This window comes from Lichenostomus cassidix, chromosome 22 (assembly GCF_008360975.1).
Source record: "Lichenostomus cassidix isolate B80296 chromosome 22, HeHo_3.0, whole genome shotgun sequence".
In the NCBI taxonomy this organism is placed as follows: domain Eukaryota; kingdom Metazoa; phylum Chordata; class Aves; order Passeriformes; family Meliphagidae; genus Lichenostomus; species Lichenostomus cassidix.
This window is the reverse complement of record NC_139502.1, coordinates 5,099,092-5,119,032: the sequence shown is the minus strand read 5'-3', so window position 1 is coordinate 5,119,032 and position 19,941 is coordinate 5,099,092. Positions and strand designations below refer to the sequence as shown.

Here is a 19,941-nt window from a genome sequence, read left to right as displayed (position 1 = left end):
GTCTCACCCAGCATGGCAGTGGGCAGACCCCCTCTTGCTCCCAGGGTGGCTGCACTGGTGCCACCCTGGCATGATGCAGACAAGGACTCCAGCCACCAGTGTGGGATTGACAAGGTCTGTAGTTGGGGGGGAGGCGAGCGAAGGACAGACAGACAGACAGAGGAGCATGCTGCGCCGTGCCAGCGCTCAGGCCAGGTCCTTGAAGGCATCGAGGTTGAAGGCCGTGTCAAGGAGCCGCTGCAGCTCTGTCAGGTGAGTTTTCTTATTGCCAGTGGCAGGGGCAGCTGCTGGCTCCCGCCCTGCATACCTGCCAGAGAGAAGGTGGGGCATGAGAAGAGTCTGTACCGACCAACTCACTCCCAGCCTCACAGCCACCCCCCGCATCCTTACCAGACAGGCTTGGCGCGATTGATGGTGGTGCGGAGCCGGGGTTTGACGTAGTCATAGTAGCCCTGGTTCTTGTGCTCCTCCTGGCACCACACCAGCTCAGCAGCTGGGTATTTCTGGGCTTCCCGCTGGAGGAGGTCAAAGGGGAACGGGGAGAGCTGCAGGGAACACAGAGCAGTGTCACAGGGGACAGGGGGCAGTGTCCCAGGGGCTGCAGGCCCATCGCAGGCATGGTGGTGGCAGGACCCTGCTCACCTGTTCCACCCTGGTGATGGCCACGTCCGCCTCCATCTGCCGGGCCTTGCGCTCACGGGTCAGGTCGTAGTACACCTTGCCAGTGCAGAACAGCACCCGCTTCACCTGCTCAGGATTCTGGGCTGCAGGGCCACTGTCAGGGATGACACGGAGGAAGTGGGTGCCTGCCAAGGAAGACAATTGCACCCTGAGCCACAGCACTTCACAGCACTGTGCCACCAAGTCACTACACTCACATTCCATGCCAGCCCGTCTGGGACCCTGAGAGGCAGTCAGGCCTCTCAGATAGTCAGTTGAAGCAGGTACAGGTACAACTCCCACTACAAACCATCAACACATGTCACTTGGGGCTGCCAAATACCAGCAGCACGTGGCTGCTGATGGAGGAAACACCTCTGAGCCACATCTCCCGAGGGTGCCAGGCTTGGCCTTGATGAAGGGGGGCTCCTGTGTGCCAAGGAGATGGCCCTGGCCTCACTCAGCCACTCTCCAGAATGGGGAGGCTCCTGCCAGGTGGACTTTACCCAAGGCCACAGACTCCTGCCCTTCACCCTGTGGAGCAGCGCCGGGCGAACACAGGCAGCTCTGTGTTGTTTGTACCTGGCAGCATGTCGTCGAAGCTGGAGCGGGCTTCGGGGTGGCGGAGCAGTGACTTTGGAGTGAAGATTATCAGCTGGAGTGGGGGATAAGAGGCAGAGCAAGGTGGTCAGCCCTGCCAGAAACACCTCCCCTGCAAGCCAGTGCTGGAGCAGCAACCTGCCTGCCCTCCCCCACCCATCCTGCCTGAGCACAGGAGCAGCTGCAAGAGCTTTGCTTCTCAGTTGCGGTGCTCTGCCAGATTGGGCACCCATTCGTGACATCCCAGTCGGGGTGTCCCCTGGGGAGAAGGTTGAGGGGCTACCAGGGACCTGCCTGTCCCATGGTTGGAGCTGACTGGAAGTGGCTAAATTAGGTTATGTGTCAGTGTCTACTGGCTCCAACAGCCCTGACCTCCCTGTGGAGTTTGGGAAGGGGTCACAGTCCCAGCAGCCCACATGAGCCAGCAGCTGCACATCAAGTGCCAAGCCAGTCCTGAGCACCATGAGGTCCTTGGCCAGGCAGAGGCCAACTGCCTGTGTTTGAGGTGCAGGAACAAGCTGCCCCTAGCCCCATCCCAGGGACGCAGTGCCCTGCCTGGGCACCAAGCTGGGCACGGAGCTGCTGGCACTGACCGGTTTGCGGAAGGGCAGGAGGATCTGGCGCCGGAGGACATGGAAGAAGTTGGCTGGAGTGGAGCAGTTCACAACGATCCAGTTGCACTCATAGAGCTGACGCACATCAAAGTCATCCAGCTTCTGCCTCGGCCAGCACAGGGAAGGAGAGTTCAGGAAACACAAGGTGCCTCTTGGCCTCACGGTTCCAGCAGCATGGAGAGGAGCGGTCCCTAGACCTCCCTCCCTCCCCTTCCTTCCCTCTTCTGACCCTCTCCACCCTCTCCAGAGCACACAGAGACCCACAGAGACCTGGGAGAGGCTTCAAGGCTGTGCCCTCCACCTTGGTCTGGCCATAGGGGTACCCAGCAATCCCCCCTCATGCCACTTTCAGGGCCATCTCTGCCTCAGACTATGCCGCAGCCCCAGGATCAGTGGAGGTGCAGCCTGGGCACCAGGTTCAGGCCCTTTCCCCAAACCCTCCAGGCAGCATGAGCCTGGGGCATCCCATGCCTCCTGCCATCGGCTCCCACTGTGCTAAGCCCACATGGGTGTTGTGCCCCTCCACCCAGCCCAATCCAGGGCACAGGAAGGCCAGGCTGAGCACCACACATGGGGGCCACCACTCACAGGGAAGACATCGGGATCGTCGTTGCACATCTGCAGGAATCGCTCCGGGCGGGCAGAGGAGTGCTCTGGACCCTACGGGCAGCAAGCAGGGGGATGGTCATTGTAGAGCAAGGCAGGCATGAGAACCTGATGTCAGGCACTGCCATGCCATAAGCAGTGCTCCTCCATCCATGCCACTGCTGTCCAGGGCTCTGCCTCTAGGGTGAGCCAGGAGAGTCCTTACCATGCCCTCCATGCCATGGGGAAGCAGCAGGACAATGCCATTTTGCCTGACCCACTTGGCCTGCCCGGGACAGATGAACTGGTCGATGATGCACTGAGCAGTGTTGTGGAAATCCCCAAACTGTGCTTCCCAAAGCACCAGGGCATTGGGACTGGCCATGGCAAAGCCCAGCTCGAATCCTGAGGGATGAAGAGCAGTGAGGAGGTTGGGTTACCCTCCCAGAGTGGCCTCACCCTGGGCAGTGAGCACAGACCCAATCACTCACCCAAGACACCGTACTCTGACAGGGAGCTGTTGCAGACAGTGTACGGAGCCTGGTTGGGCCAGAGGTGGTTCATGGGAATACAGGTCCTCTTGTCCACATTCTGATCATGCAGGACATGGTGGCGATGGCTGGGAAAGGGGGAAGAGTTACTTCATCATCAGCCTTTGGATCCCTTCCATAAGGGCTGGAATTGCCTCTGAAGCCTCCAAAAGCAGGGCTTTACCTAAATGTCCCCCTCTCAACATCCTGGCCACTCAGGCGGATGTGGATTCCCTCTTTGAGCAGGGAGCCGAATGCCATATACTCTGCCAGGGCCCAGTCAACCGTCCGGTTCTTCACCATCTCTCCACGGGTTTTCAGAATGCGGCTCAAACCTGCCAGGACAGGAGCCAGTTCACAGCCAGAATGGGACAGAGCTCCAGTGACACTAGTTTTGTTCCACAACCAGCCCACAAACTGACAGACTGCAAGTGCAATGGGCAGAGGAATGGATTCACCTCTACTGGAGAGCTGAACCATGGATGAGGAATCAGGACTACAGGAAAGGATCAGCTCCAAGGAAGAGTTATTCCTTGGTTCACTTCACTTACCCACAGCTCCCTCGTAAACAAGCTCTTATAGAGTCAGTGTCTGGGTGAGAAGGAAACTTAAAGATCATCCAGCCCAACCCCTGCCATAGGGGTTTCTTCCACTAGAATGGACACCTTCCACTAGACCAGGTTACTTCAAGTCCTGTCCAACCTGGCATTAAACACTTCCAGGGATAGGGCAGCCACAACTTCTCTGGGAAATATGTGCCAGGGCCTCACCATCCTCACAGGGTGAGGAAGAATTCCTTCCCAATATCCCATCTAACGCTGCCCTCTGGCAGCGGGAAGCCATTCCCCCTTGTCCTGTCACTCTGTGCCCTGGTGCAAAGTCCCTCTCCACCTCTCTGGAAGCCCCTTTAGGTACTGGAAGCGTCTGTAAGGCCTCCCTCAAGCCTTCTTTCTTTCAGGCTGGACACTCAGTTCTCTTGGAGTTCCTGCAGAGGGGCTCCAGTGCTGGGATCATTTTCAAGGCCTCCTCTCGACCTGCTCTAACAGGTCCAGGTTTTGCCTGTGCTGGGGCCCCCAGAGCTGGACATGTGCTCCAGGCAAGGTCTCAACAGTGTGGCATAGAGGGGGAGGATCCCCACCCTTGACCTGCTGCCCACACATATTGAAGCAGTACAATAAGTCCCTTCCTTCCAGACCACATCCCAGCCTTATCTCACACCTCTGTGGAACAAATGTCTAGTCTGGCACAGCTTCCACAAGCTCCTACCTCCATGGATAGTGAAATCCTCCACTGGCACTGAGCTGGCCACTTGACCAATGTGTGTCAGGTCCTCTTCATTGAGGCCAGTGGAAGGGCAGGTCATGCTCCGGGGCTGCCCATCCAAAGTGAAGAAACCTGTTGGAGAAGGAGAGACACCATGCTGCAGGAGCCATGCCAGATTCATGGGGAGAGCTCAGGCCACAGATACACTCAAGCAAAGGTGGGGACACCAGGAATGGGGAGAGCACTTCTCCTCCGGGGTGGTTTACTACAAAATCTCTGCCATGGCTCTAGAGAGGCCAGCTGCTTTGCTATTGCCTCCAAATTGCTCCTAGTGCCTTACCTGGCCAGGGTGAGTCCAGCCAGTGCTTGATGTGCAAGATCTTCTCATCCTTGGATCTGGCATGGGCCTCCTCACAGATCTTATCGTATTTGGCAATTTCCTCCTGAAAGGCAAGACCAGGGGGCAGAAAAACATTAACAGGGAATCTCCAAACAAGAGTGTTGAGCCTCAGGACCTGAGCCTTGCAAGCGTAAGCTTGCAAGGGTGCTGGAGGGCAGACGTGATCCCCACAGCAGGGGAGCCCCAAAGCTGTGCAGTTCACCCTCAGAGAGCACAGCCACAGCTGAAACCCCTGTTCCCCAAGAGACAGTCCTACTACACTCAGAGCTGACATCTCGTGTTCAACCCTAGTGATGCTGGAAGGTGGTGCCAGGGCAAGCAGGGCTGGCAGAGCCTCTGCGTTGTGAGCTACCCAAGCAGCAGAAAGAGGACAGGACCTGCCCCAGATACCCATAGCCACAGCGATCCTTAGCAATAGGACCCATCTGCCCTGCAGAGGCCCAGAGCTGCATGGCCTGTTCCACACTGATCACAAGGCAATCCTTGAACTAGATGTTCCTGCGCTTTTCAGAGCTAGCACAGTCCAAGGATGAGCCTTGGCTCCGAACTCAATCGCTGCCAGGTCTGCAGTGCTCGCCCAACTCCAGCACAGCTCAGCCACCTTTAGGTTACAAGCACAAGCACATAGTTCCTGTGGGCTCATGTGGGCCCTTCACATGGTTCACACCCAGGTCTGAACCACACAAGTAGTTTTCCCTGGAGATGCCACCTGCAGTTTTCCTTTCAGGCCCCACAGATGGTACCTCATACTCTGGCTGATTTACCACCCCCTGGGAAATCAGCAGCTCTGCGTATTTCTGCAGCACTGGCTTCTGCTTCCGAATCTGTTTGTACATCAAGGGTTGTGTGAACATGGGTTCATCCATCTCATTGTGCCCGTTGCGCCTGTAACAAACCTGACAGGAAAGGAAAGAGCCTTTGAATGCAGCTGCCTGTGACCTACCACTCCAAAACCACTCAGGGGCTACCTGAGTCATGTGAGGGAGGGTCCCGAACAGCCCAGGAGAGACCCAAGCACTCCCTGGCAGAGTAGCAGCTTCAGGGACTTGTGCCACATTCCTTACCAAATCCACCACCACGTCCTTGTGGAAGGTGCTTCGCCATTCTGCTGCCACGTTGCACACATAGACAACAGCCTCAGGGTCATCTGCATTGACATGGAAGATCGGAGCGTTGACCACACGGGCAACGTCGGTCGGGTACGGGGAGGAGCGAGCCATCCGGGGGTCTGTTGTGAAGCCAATCTGTAGCAGGTGAGGGGGAAACAGGATGAGCACAGTGTTACCAGCTGGACTTGGGACACAGCTTTGCTATGCAGCCCCTTCTTTGGACACTGATGTCACAGCTGGCTCGGCTTGAGACAGCTGCACTTTGCTGGCCCAGGAAACTGTCCACACAGCTCCAAGGGCAGGTCAACTGCTGCAGCTAAGCTGTGGATGCACAACCTGCTCATCTCCTGTGTCTGGACACAGTGGCACATCCTGGTACCTGTTGCACCTGTGGGGAAAGGCTGGTCCCAGCGAAATGCCTCTGGTTTCTGTGGCAGCAGACAGGATCAGCCCTGTCCGACCTTGCACACTGAGCATTAGGTTGTATCACCTCTGCACCAGACTGGGCTCAAAAGCTACTGTTGTTGAGCAGCTGGGCGAGAACTCCCTGCTGACCCCAGGTTAGGGCTCCTGCCAGGAACACTGGCAGGGAAACAGCTGCTGCTGGTTCCAGCTACTCCCTGGCCCAGAGCCTGCAGAGACAGCTCTGCCAGGGACCCACAAGCACAGGGGATATGCTCCTCACCTGGTTGTTGACCACAACATGGACAGTGCCGTGAGTGGTGTAGGAGGGAAGGTCGCTCAGGTGAAATGTCTCATACACAATGCCCTGCCCTGCAAATGCAGCATCTCCATGCAGTAGGATGGACATCACCTGGGAGGGGGGAAGCCATGGCAGTCATCAGGGACAGCGAGCAGGGCACCACCAGGAAAGGGCCCAGCTCTCCTCCCCATGAGCTTTAAGCATCCTGGAAAGGATATAGAGCAGCTCATCAACACATCCAATGCTTTCCCAGGGGCTGGGAGTGGAGTCAGCCATGGCTAACACACTGCTGGGTAGAGGCTGTGGCCACCAGCCCTACCCCAGCAAGGGCAGCACCCGTGGGGCACCCTGAGCAGACAGCAAAACAACACCTGGTTTGCCCCAGCTGGGCAGCAAGTCCCATTCCCAAACACATAAATCCCAAAGCAAAGCCCTTTTTTCACTGGGAGAAGAGAAGAAAACCCTGCTTCCTCACACTTTCAGGCCAGAAGCCCCATAGGCAGGAGCAGGCCCAGGAGCTTCAGCACTACCAACGTTGGCACCATCCCAGGGTCTGGCTGAGGACACCACCTGCCAGGCGAGGACAGGATCTGTCTATTTATATCCAGCCCTTGGGATGTAGGAGGGAGGGAAGCACTTTGGATCTCACTCTTCCACTTCTTGGGGATGGAGACAGGTCTGCAATGAATCACACAGCAAATAGCTCCCCACAGCCCCTTCCCACTGGGGTGTGGAGAGCTGCCTCCTGTTGCCAGCTCCAGTTTTCCCAATCCTGGGAGTGGTTATGTCTGGTCACATTGAGACCCTACTGCCAAGACCCTCAAGATGTAGTGCTTGGATTGCTTTGGAGTGCCCCTCATGTCCCTGTCTTCCAATCAGGGGTTGTGCAACTACTGTGCCTACAGCCCAGCTTAGTCAGTTCAGAGATGAAAAAAGCAGCAATGGGAGCTTAGGGTGGGTAAGCCCCTCCTGAAGTTATCTCCAAAGATGGAGGGGAAGGATGGGGGAGCAAAGACAGGGTGACAGCAGGGGAGGGGGCACATCAAACAAACACCAGACAAGTTACTTCATTTTCCCACCAGCCTGTCCCCACCAAAATCCATCCAGCCTAGGCCGCTTTACTGCACACACTTGAGCATCACTCACCTTCTTCCCCTCCGTGTCCCCACAGTAAAACTGCTCTGCCTTAGTCTTGCCTTGAACAACAGGATCAGCTGCTTCCAAATGAGAAGGATTTGCCACCAAGGAAAGGGTAATGTTCCTGTCAGTAACACGGTTAATCCGCCGGTGGTACATTCCCAGGTGGTATTTCACGTCACCGGAGCCCTGGTGGAGGGGAGAAGAGAATCATCCCCAGGAGCATGAATGGCTTTTGGGGCGTGGAAGGATACAGAGGAGTGCTGATCCCAAGGCTGGAAGACAGGGGCATTTTTTGGAGGTACTGTCACAACACAACAGGCACTCACTGCAGGAGCTGAACTGGTAGCCAGGAACGCCTGTCCCAGGTGCCAAACCACCACCAACTTCAGACATGCATCTAGCCCATCTAAATAGAGCTGAAGGTACAGGGGATGATGCAAGTGTGGTGGGTTGGGCAAACACCCTGGATAACAGGTAACTCCCATCTGAGCTCTACCCACACTGAAGCAGCATGGCCATCCATGGCACCATTCCCAATATGTTGCCAGGTACCCCGTCAGGGCACCTCAAGGCCCCAGGCTGCTGCTTTCTCACCTTGAAATTCTACTGAAGATCATGGCAGAATCAAGCCAGCCCAGCTTCCCAAAAGCCAAATCACCCCAGCTTATGATGCTAAAGTTTTGGAGCATGAATTTTTTGCAGCAACAGGGCTTTTGGAGCTGCTTTAGAACCCCAGATGGGGATGCCCAGGGACACAAATTAACTTCTGCTCCTGGCTGCTTTCCCCTCATCTCAGCATCCACTCCAAGGCTGCTTCATACCCTGGAGAGCTGCCAACAGCCCAGCCTGTGCTGGAGACACCTGCAGCAGCCAGGGCACACCTCACCCCCAGGACAGGCAAGGGCAGACCAGCACTGGCACCTTTACAAAGGCTCCCATCACCCAGGAGTGCTTGCAACATGGAAATCCTTTCAACACCAGTGCCACTGAGTGGCACCAGAAGCAGTGGCACAATCCAGCCACAGCCTCCTAGGGATTCCTCCTGCCTGCTGCAGTCAGGGAAGAAGCTCACCTCATCAGCAGCCTCCAGCTTGGAGTCAAACTGGCAGAAGATCTGCTCCAGCTCTTTCCTGATCACATTGGCAAGAACATTCAGGCGTCCCCTGGAGAAGCAAGACCATTGCTGGCAGCCAGTGAGTGCTGACAGTGGTCTACAACCCCCACTGCCACACCCCCCGCCTCCTGCAATGGCTGTAGGGTCACCCAGAGATGGGGGCTCCCCAGAAGGAGCCTGAAGATCCCTCAGCACAGGGATGGTTTGGCCAACGCCACATCCTACATACCTGTTGAGATGCCCCAGAGTGGGAAGGTGCTGGGATTCCAGTGTGATTCCAGCTCTGCCCTCAAGCCACCACCCCTCTCCACATGAATTTATTAACAAGCTGAAAAGACCCTGATGAGCAGAGAGCAGCTAAGGCCTGAGCTCTCCAGCTGAGGTTCATCACCAACCAAAACCAGTTAGGTGATGGCAGAAACCAGTGTGCCCTCCAGTACCAAACCCTGGCAGCATCCCCCCACCTGCTCCCTGCACCAAGCAGTACCACGGCTTGAGGCAAGGTTACCTGTGGGGCATCCCCATGATCACATAATCCACTCCCTTCTCACTTGACTTATCAATAATGGTCTTTAAGGCTGGGATCAGCACTTCACATCCCTCCAGACCAAAACGCTTCTCTGAAGACCACTTCCGATGGAGGAACTCCTCAAACCTGGAAGGCAAAGGGAGGGAGGGATCAATGCCAGGGCTACAGCTGAGGGTAGAAACCAGAGAACGGACAGGGGCTGCACCAAAGGAGCCACAGCACCAACTGATGCTCAAGCTAGTACCATGCAGCACACAGCAGTCACTTCAGTGTCTTCCCACAGAGCTCAGCTGGCCATTTTCCCCCACTCCAACATCGTGCTGCATTTAATCCTTATTTTTAGACCTTTTTTTTCAGGATCATCCACATTTTTGGGTTGTTTGACAGCACCTGAGTCTGCCAGGCTGTGACATCAACCTGCTCATTAAGCTGATGGCAACAGATGATGTCAAGATGTGACTCAGCTGGTGACTGCATTGCTCTGACTGGGAGCAAACCTCCTGGGGAAGATATGGAGAAGGTGAAGCCTCCCCAGGGTACCTGGTAGAGCGGACCAGCCTCGCCAGCAGCGTGCGCTTCTCTTCATTGGTGAACTGCATGATGCCTGGGGTCTCAAATTTCTGCCGGATCCACTGACACTGCTCCAGGTCATTGATGAACATGAACTCCACGCCAATGTGCTGGCAGTATGCCATCTGCTCCAATGGGAAATGAGTGCCCATCAGACAACAGCCAGGGCTTCAGCACCTCAAGCCCCCAAAGGATGGGCACTTGCAGCACCCAGTTGGATCACAGGATCAGGGGCTCTTCATTCCCCCCTTTACCCTTTCAACCAAAGAGCCCTTCTATGCCAGCAGAGACACTGACCCTCATGCCTGGCAGCTGGAGGGGGATCCTGGGGGGACCCCAGCTGCCAGCCCCGCCAGCTCCTCTTTAGAAGCCTTGTTTGAGTTGTATTCCCAGGAAAAGGGACGTGGCAGGGCATGTTCCAGGATGCTGCAGGGCAGCTCAGACCATGCACATGGTTAAACAGCATCAAGCTGTTTAACTCCCCTTCCTTGAGGGGCCCACAATCAGCCCCTCAAATCTTTTACATCCACCTCAGAGGAGAGATTTTCCTTATTGGTGACATCACCTGTGAGCAGTCCAAAATCCCACGTCACAGGGCAGAGGAGAATCAGAAGCAGCTCCTCCCACAACACGTGAGGCGCCTATTCCTGCAGCTGAACTAAGCCCAGTTTTGCTTCTTCCCAGGTCAACCAGTCTCAGCAGAGACCATCTGAGCAGCCTGCAGTGTGCCTGAGAGCTGCCTGTGCTGAGTCCAAGCACAGGAGGGGATAAAATTTTGAAGAAAAGGGGAACTGCCTGCGTGAGTTGGAAGCCTCAGCCCCAGGGGTCTCAAACCAGCACCAAGACCCTCTGACAGACCCCTATGCAGCACAGCAACACTGCTGAAGAGCCTGGAGAGGGGATCACTGGCCTCTAGCCCACTCCTGTGCTCTGCCAACACCAGCTGCTGCTTCAAACTGGAAAGCATGGCTGGAGAGGTTTCAAAAAAGTATCTAGTTGCCTGGGGTTTGCTCCACCTTGGGCAAACCAAGTGTGTTGCTGCAATGCAGCAGAAAGGTAGAGGCAACCAGAGCTGTGCAGGTTACTCAGGGTAGCTCTTGTGAGTGGGGCAAGTGCTGCGAAGCAGTTCCCAAACTGAAAGTCCTGTAACGTGCAGGTTGACCCAGGACTTTCCAAAGACAACTGCTCTGCCTCTGGCCCTGGCTGCACATAGGTCTGGCATAGACCCCCACCCTCCTCACCTCCAGCCGACGGATGATTTCCCGGAGTGGAAGAGCCGATTCATTTCCACCGATGAAAGTGGTTGTGGGCAAGTGGAAAACCTTGTCGAGGTCAGATTCATCCAGACCATAAAATCCTACAGGATTTGTTATGGGTGGGACAAGCAAGAGAAAAAAGGAAGGAAGAGGGATGGGGATGCCATTACATAGGGATTGGGTGCATTTGGGAGAGGTGGGGAAAGGACAAAAAAAAGCAACATAAAAAAAAATAAAGCATGAAGGAGGCTTATATGGATCAAAACCAAGCCATAATTAAACAAGAAGACATTAAGCACAGAACAATGAGTTATTATGGAAGGCACCACAGGAAATTAACCACAAAGCAATGTATATGCATGGAAATGGGCAATTAAAATCCAAGGTGAGTCAGGGAGTTTGGAGCCCCAAGAACACAAAATATACACCACGAATTATAACAGAAGGGAGAGAAAAGAAACAGGAATTGAGGAGTCACTGAGCACACCGGAGGTATTGGCACACGGCAGGAATTAAAAATGGAGAGTCAACACAGAGGAGAAAACGGTTATAACAGACAAAACCAAACAGACCCCAAGAAGGGAGAGACAGAGAAGGAATAAAGAGAAAAGGCAACAGGGCTCTGACGGACTCTCCTGAATAGCTCAGACCAGGAGCAGGGTGGCCAGCAGCCACTCAGGGGTTTGACTGCCCAAGAACCCCCTTTCACCACAATCAACAGCTTTTTAATTAGAGCTTTTGCCTAGCCCTGCTCAGCAAACCTCCTCCCTTTGGCACTGGCAGCTGATGGTTTGGAGGCAGCTCCTACTCATGGCATGGGGACTATGGGGAGCTGGGTGAGGCCTGGAGAGGGGTTGAGCAGGCCCCAACAGCTGGAGGTTGGTATTTAGGGCGGCAGGTGAGTCCCACTGTACACCAAAGCCATCAGAGGTGCCTCACTACTCACTGAACCTCATGGTTGTCTTTGAGGCACAGAGGAGGAGTAACAGTGCTGACCTCACTAAACTGATGCAGACAGAAGCAGAGCCAGGAACTGGGGAGTCCCAGGACCCTTGTGAAGCAGGAGCTTGGATGAAGGAGTGGGTCTACAGCACCAACACCTCTCTCAGGCTGCCTCCCACACTCCCAACAAAGCCTGGTCCCAAGGTGTTTCCTAACCCCAGGGGAGCAGCTGCACAACTCCTCTCAGCTTCCTCCAAACCTGCCTAGGACCCCAGCTGGGGGTTCTTTCCAAGAGGGGATGGGGAACACTGTCTAAACACTGGAAGGCAGTGTAACCCACCCTCCTCAGGGCAATGGGATGCAAAAACTGGCCCCTCCTGAGCTGGCTCCCTCCTTGAACTTCATCTTAAAAGTCTATCCCTACCTGTCTGGTCAGGAATGGATGGTGAGCTGTAGACAACCCAACCCCTGGAAGTGTTCAAGGCCAGGTTGGATGGGGCTTGGAGCAACCTGGTCTAGTGGACAGTATAAAAGGCCCCTTCCAGCCTAAGCCAGTCTGTGATTCCATGATGACAGGGCTGGTCACGGCTCATCCCTGTGCATCCTTGAGGGGCAGTTTCAGAGACTGGGAACACTCCAGTCAGCCTGCAGTGGACACATTCTTGGCTCCTACTGCTGTCCATCCCATCTGCTGCTCACATCACCCTCCTGAATACTGGAGTCCCAGGAGAGGGAATGAAACCAGGCCCCAGCAGCTCTGCTCTGGAGCTATGCCTAGGAACACTGAACCAGACAGAAGTTGAGGGTTTGGCCCCATGTCTCTGGGGCTTGTCTTTGGTTCCCATTTAAACACAAATCCTGGAGAGAGGCAGCATTAGCAGGGAGCATCCCAGACAAACTGCCTGTTGAAGTGTTTCACGGAATCCTCAGTAATTTGCTGAGGCTTCCAGCCTTGCAGCACAGGGCTTTGGCTTGTTGTGCTGTGATGCTTTGAAGACACTCTGGCAGTATCAGGTTTTAAAAGGAGTTTTAGGACATCTAAGCATCTTTGCTTCTGCTTTGCTGCAGCCTGCCAGCTCTGACAACACTCAGTATTTATAGGCAGCAACACCATCAGATGGAGGAAGACAAGGGATAAGCTGCCAAATTTTCCCTGCGAGAAAACCAGAAGAAGGCTTGGATTTTTAGGATCCTTGAACCAACGAGGGAGATTGAGGCCTTGTAAAATTAATGTTCACAACAAAACACGTACTCTAGCAAGCCAGGCATGCAAACATGGTACAGAAAAAGCCAGCAAGGCTCAAACTGAGGATTTCTACAAGGCAAAGTGTCACTAAGCACACACCTATATCAAGACTTTGAGAACAAATTAAAACATATCACAAAACTCAGAACTGGTGGGAGATGGGAGGGGTCCACTTTACCAGCTCAGTTCATGCCCAGAATAACCTATTCAAAGAGAGTCCTGCACTCCAGAGGGTTAAGGGCTTATTAATTGCATACCTCCTACTGTTAACACTCTCAGCCGCTCCTTGAACACTGCGAGGTCTGGGGCGGGGCAAGGAGGGGGGTGCAGAAAGGGAGAAGATAGAGAGACGCAGTCAAAGTTAGTAAAAAACACCTCGAACCGTGAAAACTAGTCATGGAAAGCACAAGTCAAAAAAATACAGTATTTAAAATACAGTCAAAACCCATCAGAGGCAAAAGGGCTGGGATGGAGGATGACTACACACTAGGCAGAAGAGAAATCTTGGTGGGAAGTCTGATGAGAGAATGGAGGAGGAGGGGAAGGGGGGCATCAGACACTGGGGAGCAGTTGAGCTGCATGGTTTGAGATCTCCTCTCACACCTTGATGGGAGAGGGGGTGGCCTGGCATCTTCGTTTGCCATGACCAAAAGCATCCTGCCAAGCTGCATAACAGGAAGTGGGACCCTCTGCAGAGCAGGGAGCTGCCTCCCACCAACACCTGCTCCAGAAGGTTTCCTTTGCTCATGCTACTGGGAGGATTTCAAGGTAAACACAAGAAGGCAAGGGTGCTGCCTTGCACAGAGGAGGATTGGGGTGTTAACAAGCAGTTAGTTAACAAGCAGTTCATGAGGAAGACAGCGATGAGGGTGGTGAGGCAATCATGCACAGCTGTCTCTTCTGGAGCATGCTTGGTGCAGGCAGGAGCACCACCACACTGGAGCAGTGGGCAAGCATGCAGCACCAGAGCTGCCTGCCTAAGCTAGGTGAGGTGACTCAAGTGCCTCAATCTCACCTGGGTTACAAAAAAGGCCTTAGAAACACTTGTCCTTTGGGTCAGGAGGGAAAATCAGACACTTCCCCAAAGTGAGCAAAAGGAAGGTGGGAGCACTTCAAGCCCAGCTCCCCACAGGGGCTCGCCAGACTTCCTGAGCTGGAGGAGGATTTCCATCAATTCCCCTTGGCATGAGGCAGAGGCAGCTGCCTTCCACAGGCAGAAAAACAGACAGACAGACACTTAGACACACACAGCCTTCCACATACCACCCAGACCTCAGTGTGCTAAGGTACTTTTTCTTTCTTTCTATTTTCAGGGTCACACTGAGTTCCTGTAGTCATCCTCTCCTTGTTTTACACACTTACCATGCCAGACCAGCTGCAGTGGAAGACCAGGATGAGATTACTTTGTTTTTTAAACAGAAAAGACAAGAGAAAGGGGAATTTGGTGGCTCCAGCCCCACCACTCCTCAGACTGCGTAGCCCTGGGCAGGTTTTCTGCCTCTGACATTTTCCCCAAAGATTGCAGTGCTTAATCCAAAGATAGCTTCCAAACCAGAACCAAACCAGTTGCTAAACAAAAGGCAGTTGAAAAGAATGATCAATTTCTGAGATTAACCATCCAACTCCTTTAAATCACAGCACTGCCACTTAAACTGTTGGCAACAGTGCTCACACCACAAAAGCTGACCTTTAAAGGACTTCACTGTTCAGAAAGAGGAAACAAGATTGTTTCCAAGCTTCAAAACCAATCCTGCTGTTAATCACCCTGTCAAGTGCTACATATTCTTTCAAAGCAAAAAAACCCCAGCAGGATCTGCTTAGAAATTGGTTTTCTCTGCCATTAGCAGGCAACATCCAACCTTAGGCCCAGCCAGAGTTCTGTGTTCTGCACTACCACTGCTCCTTCCCCACTTCCTGAACACTATTTGCAAGCTAAGTTCAGCTGGTTACAGCTAGGATTGACCAGATGAGGTTTTTTAATATGAAAGCCACAAAAGAACAGAAATTAAGCTTAAGGGCTTGCTCAGAATTAGAGAACCCATGCTGAGATGCCCTTCCAGCCCATGCCTATGGACTGGCCTCGCCCAAATGCTTCCCACCACAGTGAGCCACACTGCGACACACTGCTTGGCTTGTGGCCACTCACCCTGGGGAGGCAGGAAAAATGGAGCCTGGACTGCTTCCCCCAGATGTTGTTACAGCTGCAATGCTGCCACCAGCCCAGCAGGCCGGCTGGTGCTGCCAGGGAGGACTTGCTCTTGGATCACATTGGGCTCTGCATCCCCTGAAGCCAGGACACGGCTGGAACACAGCTGTCTCCTGAGGAACCAGCAGACTCAGCAGCCCTCTGAGCTGACTCTCCCTCTGAACTGACCTTCACCTGAAGCAGATCCGTGAGTTTAATGTACAAGTGGAGAGCAGCCAGGAGCATTGTCTCTCAAGGGCCTCTATAGGGACCAGTAGGGTTTAATTGCTCCATCAATGACACGGACAGTGGAATGATGGGCACCCTCAGCCAGGTGACACCACTGAGTGTTAAAGTGACATGCTGGAGGGACAGGATGCCATCCAGAGGGACTTGGACAGGCTGGAAGAGAGGAACTGTGTGATCTCCATGAAGTTCAACAATGCCAAATGCAAGGGTTGGGGCAATCCCCAGTCCCAGCACAGACTAGGGAATGGATGGATGGATGGATGGAGAGCAGCTCTGTAAAGAAGGACTTTGAGGTCCTGGTGGATGAGAAGCTGACCATGAGCCAGCCATGTGCACTGACAACCCAGAAATCAATACATGTCATGGGCTGCACCAGAAGTGTGACCAGCAGGCTGAGGGGGGCATTCTACCCTTCTGCCTCACTCAGGTGAGACCCCACCAGTGCTGCCTCAAGCACTGGGGTCCCCAGGGCAAGACAGATGTGGGCCTGCTGGAGCAAGTCCAGAACAGGCCACGGAGATGCTTCAAGGCCTAGAGCCCCTCTGCTATGGAGATAGGCTGGGAAAGCTGAGAATGTCCAGCCTGGAAGAGAGAAAGCTCTGGGAGATCCTGCTGTGACCTTTCAGTGTACAAAGGGACTTATGGGAAAGGAGCAGACTTTTTACCAGAGTCTGCAGTGCCAGGACCAGGGACAAGGGTTGCACACTGACAAAGGGCGGGGTTAGATCAGACATAAGGAAGAAATTCTTCCCTGAAAGGGTGGTAAAGCCCTGGTACAGGTTGCCCAGAGAAGCTGTGGCTGCCCCATCCCTGGAAGTGTTCAAGGACAGGTTGGACAGGGCTTGAAGCAACCTGGTCTAGTGGAAAGTGTCCCTGCTTGTGGCAGTGGAGTTAGACTAGGTGACTTCTTAAGTCTTCCAACCCACACCATTCTGTGAGTCTACGACTTCCTGAGCAGCACGGTAACTCCGTTCCTCACACCTGGCTCCCTTTCCTGCCGAGGGACAGTTGTCACTGCCACCACTCACAGCTGACTTGCTCTAGGTTTCATCCAGACCCTGCTCTACTCTCAAAAGGGATACACATCCACCAGGCACAAGGCTTCAGGACTCTCCTCTCCTGCTCTGCTTCAGAATTGTAGTGCCCACAGCAGAGGCCAAAAACCCTGAGCTGGAAAAGCCTTTTCTCATCCTCTCCACTACCCAGCCACGGTGAATGGCTTCAAGGTCCCCTAAGAAGTCTTTCTGCTTTCCTCGCAGTGCTGACTATGAGCACGTGTGTCTTCTCTCACACCTGGGTTCACAGCCATCATCTCCCCACCTCCTGCCATCAAAATATCTCAGGCACAGGACATGCTCCAGTCTGGAGCTGGACAGCTCCTGAGGTTCAGCCAAAGCTTGGTCCTCCAGAGAAGCATGTCAGAGTCCAGAGTGTGGGATGAAGCAGCTTCCTCATCCTCCAGTGAACTGGTCCAACCAAAACCTACTCCCTTCCCTACTGTTCCTGGTACAAGTAAATCCTCTCGGAAAGTCCAGCAGGTCCACGGCTGGTGTCCTTGTGCTGGTAGATGAACAAGGAATCAAGGTGGTTTACATGCACCATGCGTTCTGATCGGCTGTTTTGATTGGCAAGGTTAGTAATCATCACTGCTGCTCTACTCTACGTTAGGAGCATGAGCATGCCTCTGGAGCATTCAGAGTACCAAGGAACCACCCTGGGAAGTACCAGTGAGGTAACAGCAATCTCATCCTGTCTAGGAGAATGGTAGCAAACTACAAAAATCAGCTCTGAAGCACATGGAGAGGTGCTGGGTTTAAGCACTTTCAGAATTTCAAGTCCTGGGCACCACACACACTTCTGTACAACATTCATGCAGCTCTCACTCAAACGCATTGGGATTTCCACCTCTCTACTTGGCCAGGAATGCATCCCAAAGCTTCCTTGTTATGATCACCATCAGGAACTCATAAGTCAGTCTTGGAAAAAGGGTAATTAAAGGATTTACAGATGCTGGGGCAAGCTAGAAGTTCAGGAGGGCAGCCTCAGCCCTGCAGGGATGAACCCAGTACATTCATCCCCAGCTTTGAGGGTCCCCAAGCGCAGCAAGAGGAGCTGAGAGAACAGACTTCCAGCTCTCACCAACACAAAACCTCTCTGCTTTGCATTTCCAGAAGATGCAATTGCTTCCAGCCCTGGGTGAGCAAGATCCGTGAGATCACTGATTGGCACTGGTTGAGTACAGTACATGAGCTGAGTACAGGGGTGACAGCCGGAGGGTGGCAGGACTGTGCTGCTGCTGCTGCCGGCAACTACAATTTTAGAGTGATCATTACTAAGGAAACTTCAGACCCCCAACCTGTGAAGCAATCTACCTACGAAGCTGTGAAAGAGAGGGGAGCTCAAGCAATGCAGCACTAACTGCTCTCAAAGCCCTCACCCAGTTTGTCTGTGGATGTGATAATATCAGCTGGAAGGGAGGAGTCCAGATCTGCATCCAAGATGCCCAGTGGATCGAGTTGTGCTACATGATGCCCTCGAATCTATGAAATGCACCAGGAATGGAAAGGAGAACAGGAACCAAAAGGGAGAGAAAAACAAAAGAGGGGAGGGGTAAAAAAGTTAAATTACATTAGAATTAATTTGCAGAGTAATTCTCACCGACGTTTGGAGAAACAGTTACTGGCGCATCATCAAAATTTACACAACTAATGCCGAGAGGATCAAGCTTTGCAATGTGGTGACCCCTGACCTGGAAGCAACAACACAGATTAGTAATTAGAACAAGTTAATTGAAGAGACATTCCCTAAAAAAAACCACAAGTTAGAAAATTTCTTTCAGAGTTTCCCTCTTTACATTTTCTGCAGAGGCACCCCAATTCTAGCTGCAGCTGAAGCCTGGAGAAGTTGAGTTTACTGTCACCTACAGCACACAGGAGAGTGCCAGCAGCCATCAGGACTGCTCTGCTCTACCTGACACCAAGTTTGGCAGGGGTGCAGGGGGATGGCAAACTCCTTCACAGCAGAGACAGGGTCTAAGGGTCCCCTGATGTTCTCCCAGTGTCCAACTCAAGCAGCTCCTCTCTACAGATGCAGTACCTTCACACTGATGGTCTCCTCCTAAGCATCACAAGCACATGAAGAGGCAATTTGTCCAGAGAAGCTGTGGCTGCCCCATCCCTGTCAGTGTTCAGTGTTCAGGTTGGATGGGGCTTGGAAGATTGTAGTAGGTGTCTCTGCCCGTGGCAAGGGGGCAGCAGGGTGGAATAAGATGAGCTTTAAGGACCCTCAGGGATTATATGAATTTTCCAGATTTTGGCAGATACAGGTGTCAAACAGAGCAGAGAAAACAGGCATTACCAGCAGCAGCAGTAGCTCCTGAAAAGCCAAGGAATGCATCTGAGGAACATTCGCTCTGCTGTGCAGCAGATCACAGCATCCCTCCGGAGAGAGGAGCCCACAGCAGAACCTGGAGCACTCTCCTGTGAAGGGCCAGGTGTGGAAGTAACAAAGGGCTTTTGCACCAAGGGAGTCCTGACAGCTCCTGGCAGCAGCAGTCAGGCCAGGAATTCCTGTGCTGGGTCTGAATCCACATTGGGTGCCACAGAGAACAACAGAAGGTGATGAGGAGTTCTGGGTTTTTGCTGCCACAGGAGTAGGTACCCATGGACAGATCCCAGCACACCTCACTGGGCTAACTCAGCTCATCTTGGAGCCCAGGACTCTCCAACTGGTGAGCCACAGGTTATTCCTTGACAGCTTCAGGTTTAGCGATGCTGGGAATGGGGCAGGAAATACAACTGCCATGGTATGGGATGCAGAGCCCTTCTTGAAGCAATACCCTGGGCATCAAACCTGCTACCAGTTTGGAAAAGCACTCCAATATAAGTGGATTACTAAACGTCTTGTACAAACCAGACACACTGATCTGACCTTATTTACCACAAGGCATTCCTATTGAGAGCATCCCATGGGGATTTTAGGATGGGAATTGTATGGTTTCACCAGCCAAGGAGTCTGAAATCAGCCATCAGCATTAAGGCAAACTGTGAAGAAAGCACCATTACCCGCTGCTCTCTGCATGGCCAGGTGGCACTGTAGCCCTGAGCACTGATGGCTACAGGAATGTTCCTCTGGGCCAGCTGTGTCTGTGAACTATTTGCTTGTCCATCTTGCAGCAAACCACAGGGGTGAGCCCATCACATACCAGTTAGCAGGATGGAAGCTCACCATGCTGCTCCCCATGGCC

General features: G+C 53.5%; 1 protein-coding gene across 4 annotated transcripts in view; it reads right to left on the bottom strand.

Annotated features, from left to right (window-relative positions):
• Positions 1–101: 101 nt before the first annotated feature.
• Positions 102–19,941, bottom strand: part of OGDH (oxoglutarate dehydrogenase) — a 28,441-nt gene continuing 8,601 nt past the window's right edge. Inside the window, exons 3-23 of one of the 4 annotated variants that reach the window (XM_085080676.1) lie at positions 18,354–18,444; positions 13,519–13,563; positions 11,059–11,174; positions 9,788–9,942; positions 9,227–9,373; positions 8,677–8,767; positions 7,611–7,790; positions 6,447–6,575; positions 5,717–5,896; positions 5,396–5,548; positions 4,593–4,695; positions 4,256–4,384; positions 3,174–3,324; positions 2,951–3,078; positions 2,686–2,864; positions 2,463–2,534; positions 1,854–1,976; positions 1,243–1,315; positions 643–806; positions 391–545; positions 102–307 (exon numbers count right to left, since the gene is read on the bottom strand). In XM_085080676.1, coding sequence (XP_084936802.1) covers positions 187–307; positions 391–545; positions 643–806; positions 1,243–1,315; positions 1,854–1,976; positions 2,463–2,534; positions 2,686–2,864; positions 2,951–3,078; positions 3,174–3,324; positions 4,256–4,384; positions 4,593–4,695; positions 5,396–5,548; positions 5,717–5,896; positions 6,447–6,575; positions 7,611–7,790; positions 8,677–8,767; positions 9,227–9,373; positions 9,788–9,942; positions 11,059–11,174; positions 13,519–13,563; positions 18,354–18,444 — 2,685 coding nt within the window. In that variant the 3' untranslated portion in view covers positions 102–186. Of the gene's footprint in view, positions 308–390; positions 546–642; positions 807–1,242; positions 1,316–1,853; positions 1,977–2,462; positions 2,535–2,685; positions 2,865–2,950; positions 3,079–3,173; positions 3,325–4,255; positions 4,385–4,592; positions 4,696–5,395; positions 5,549–5,716; positions 5,897–6,446; positions 6,576–7,610; positions 7,791–8,676; positions 8,768–9,226; positions 9,374–9,787; positions 9,943–11,058; positions 11,175–13,518; positions 13,564–18,132; positions 18,236–18,353; positions 18,445–19,941 lie in introns of all 4 variants that reach the window. The other 3 variants (XM_085080679.1, XM_085080678.1, XM_085080677.1) reach the window with 3 other exon arrangements.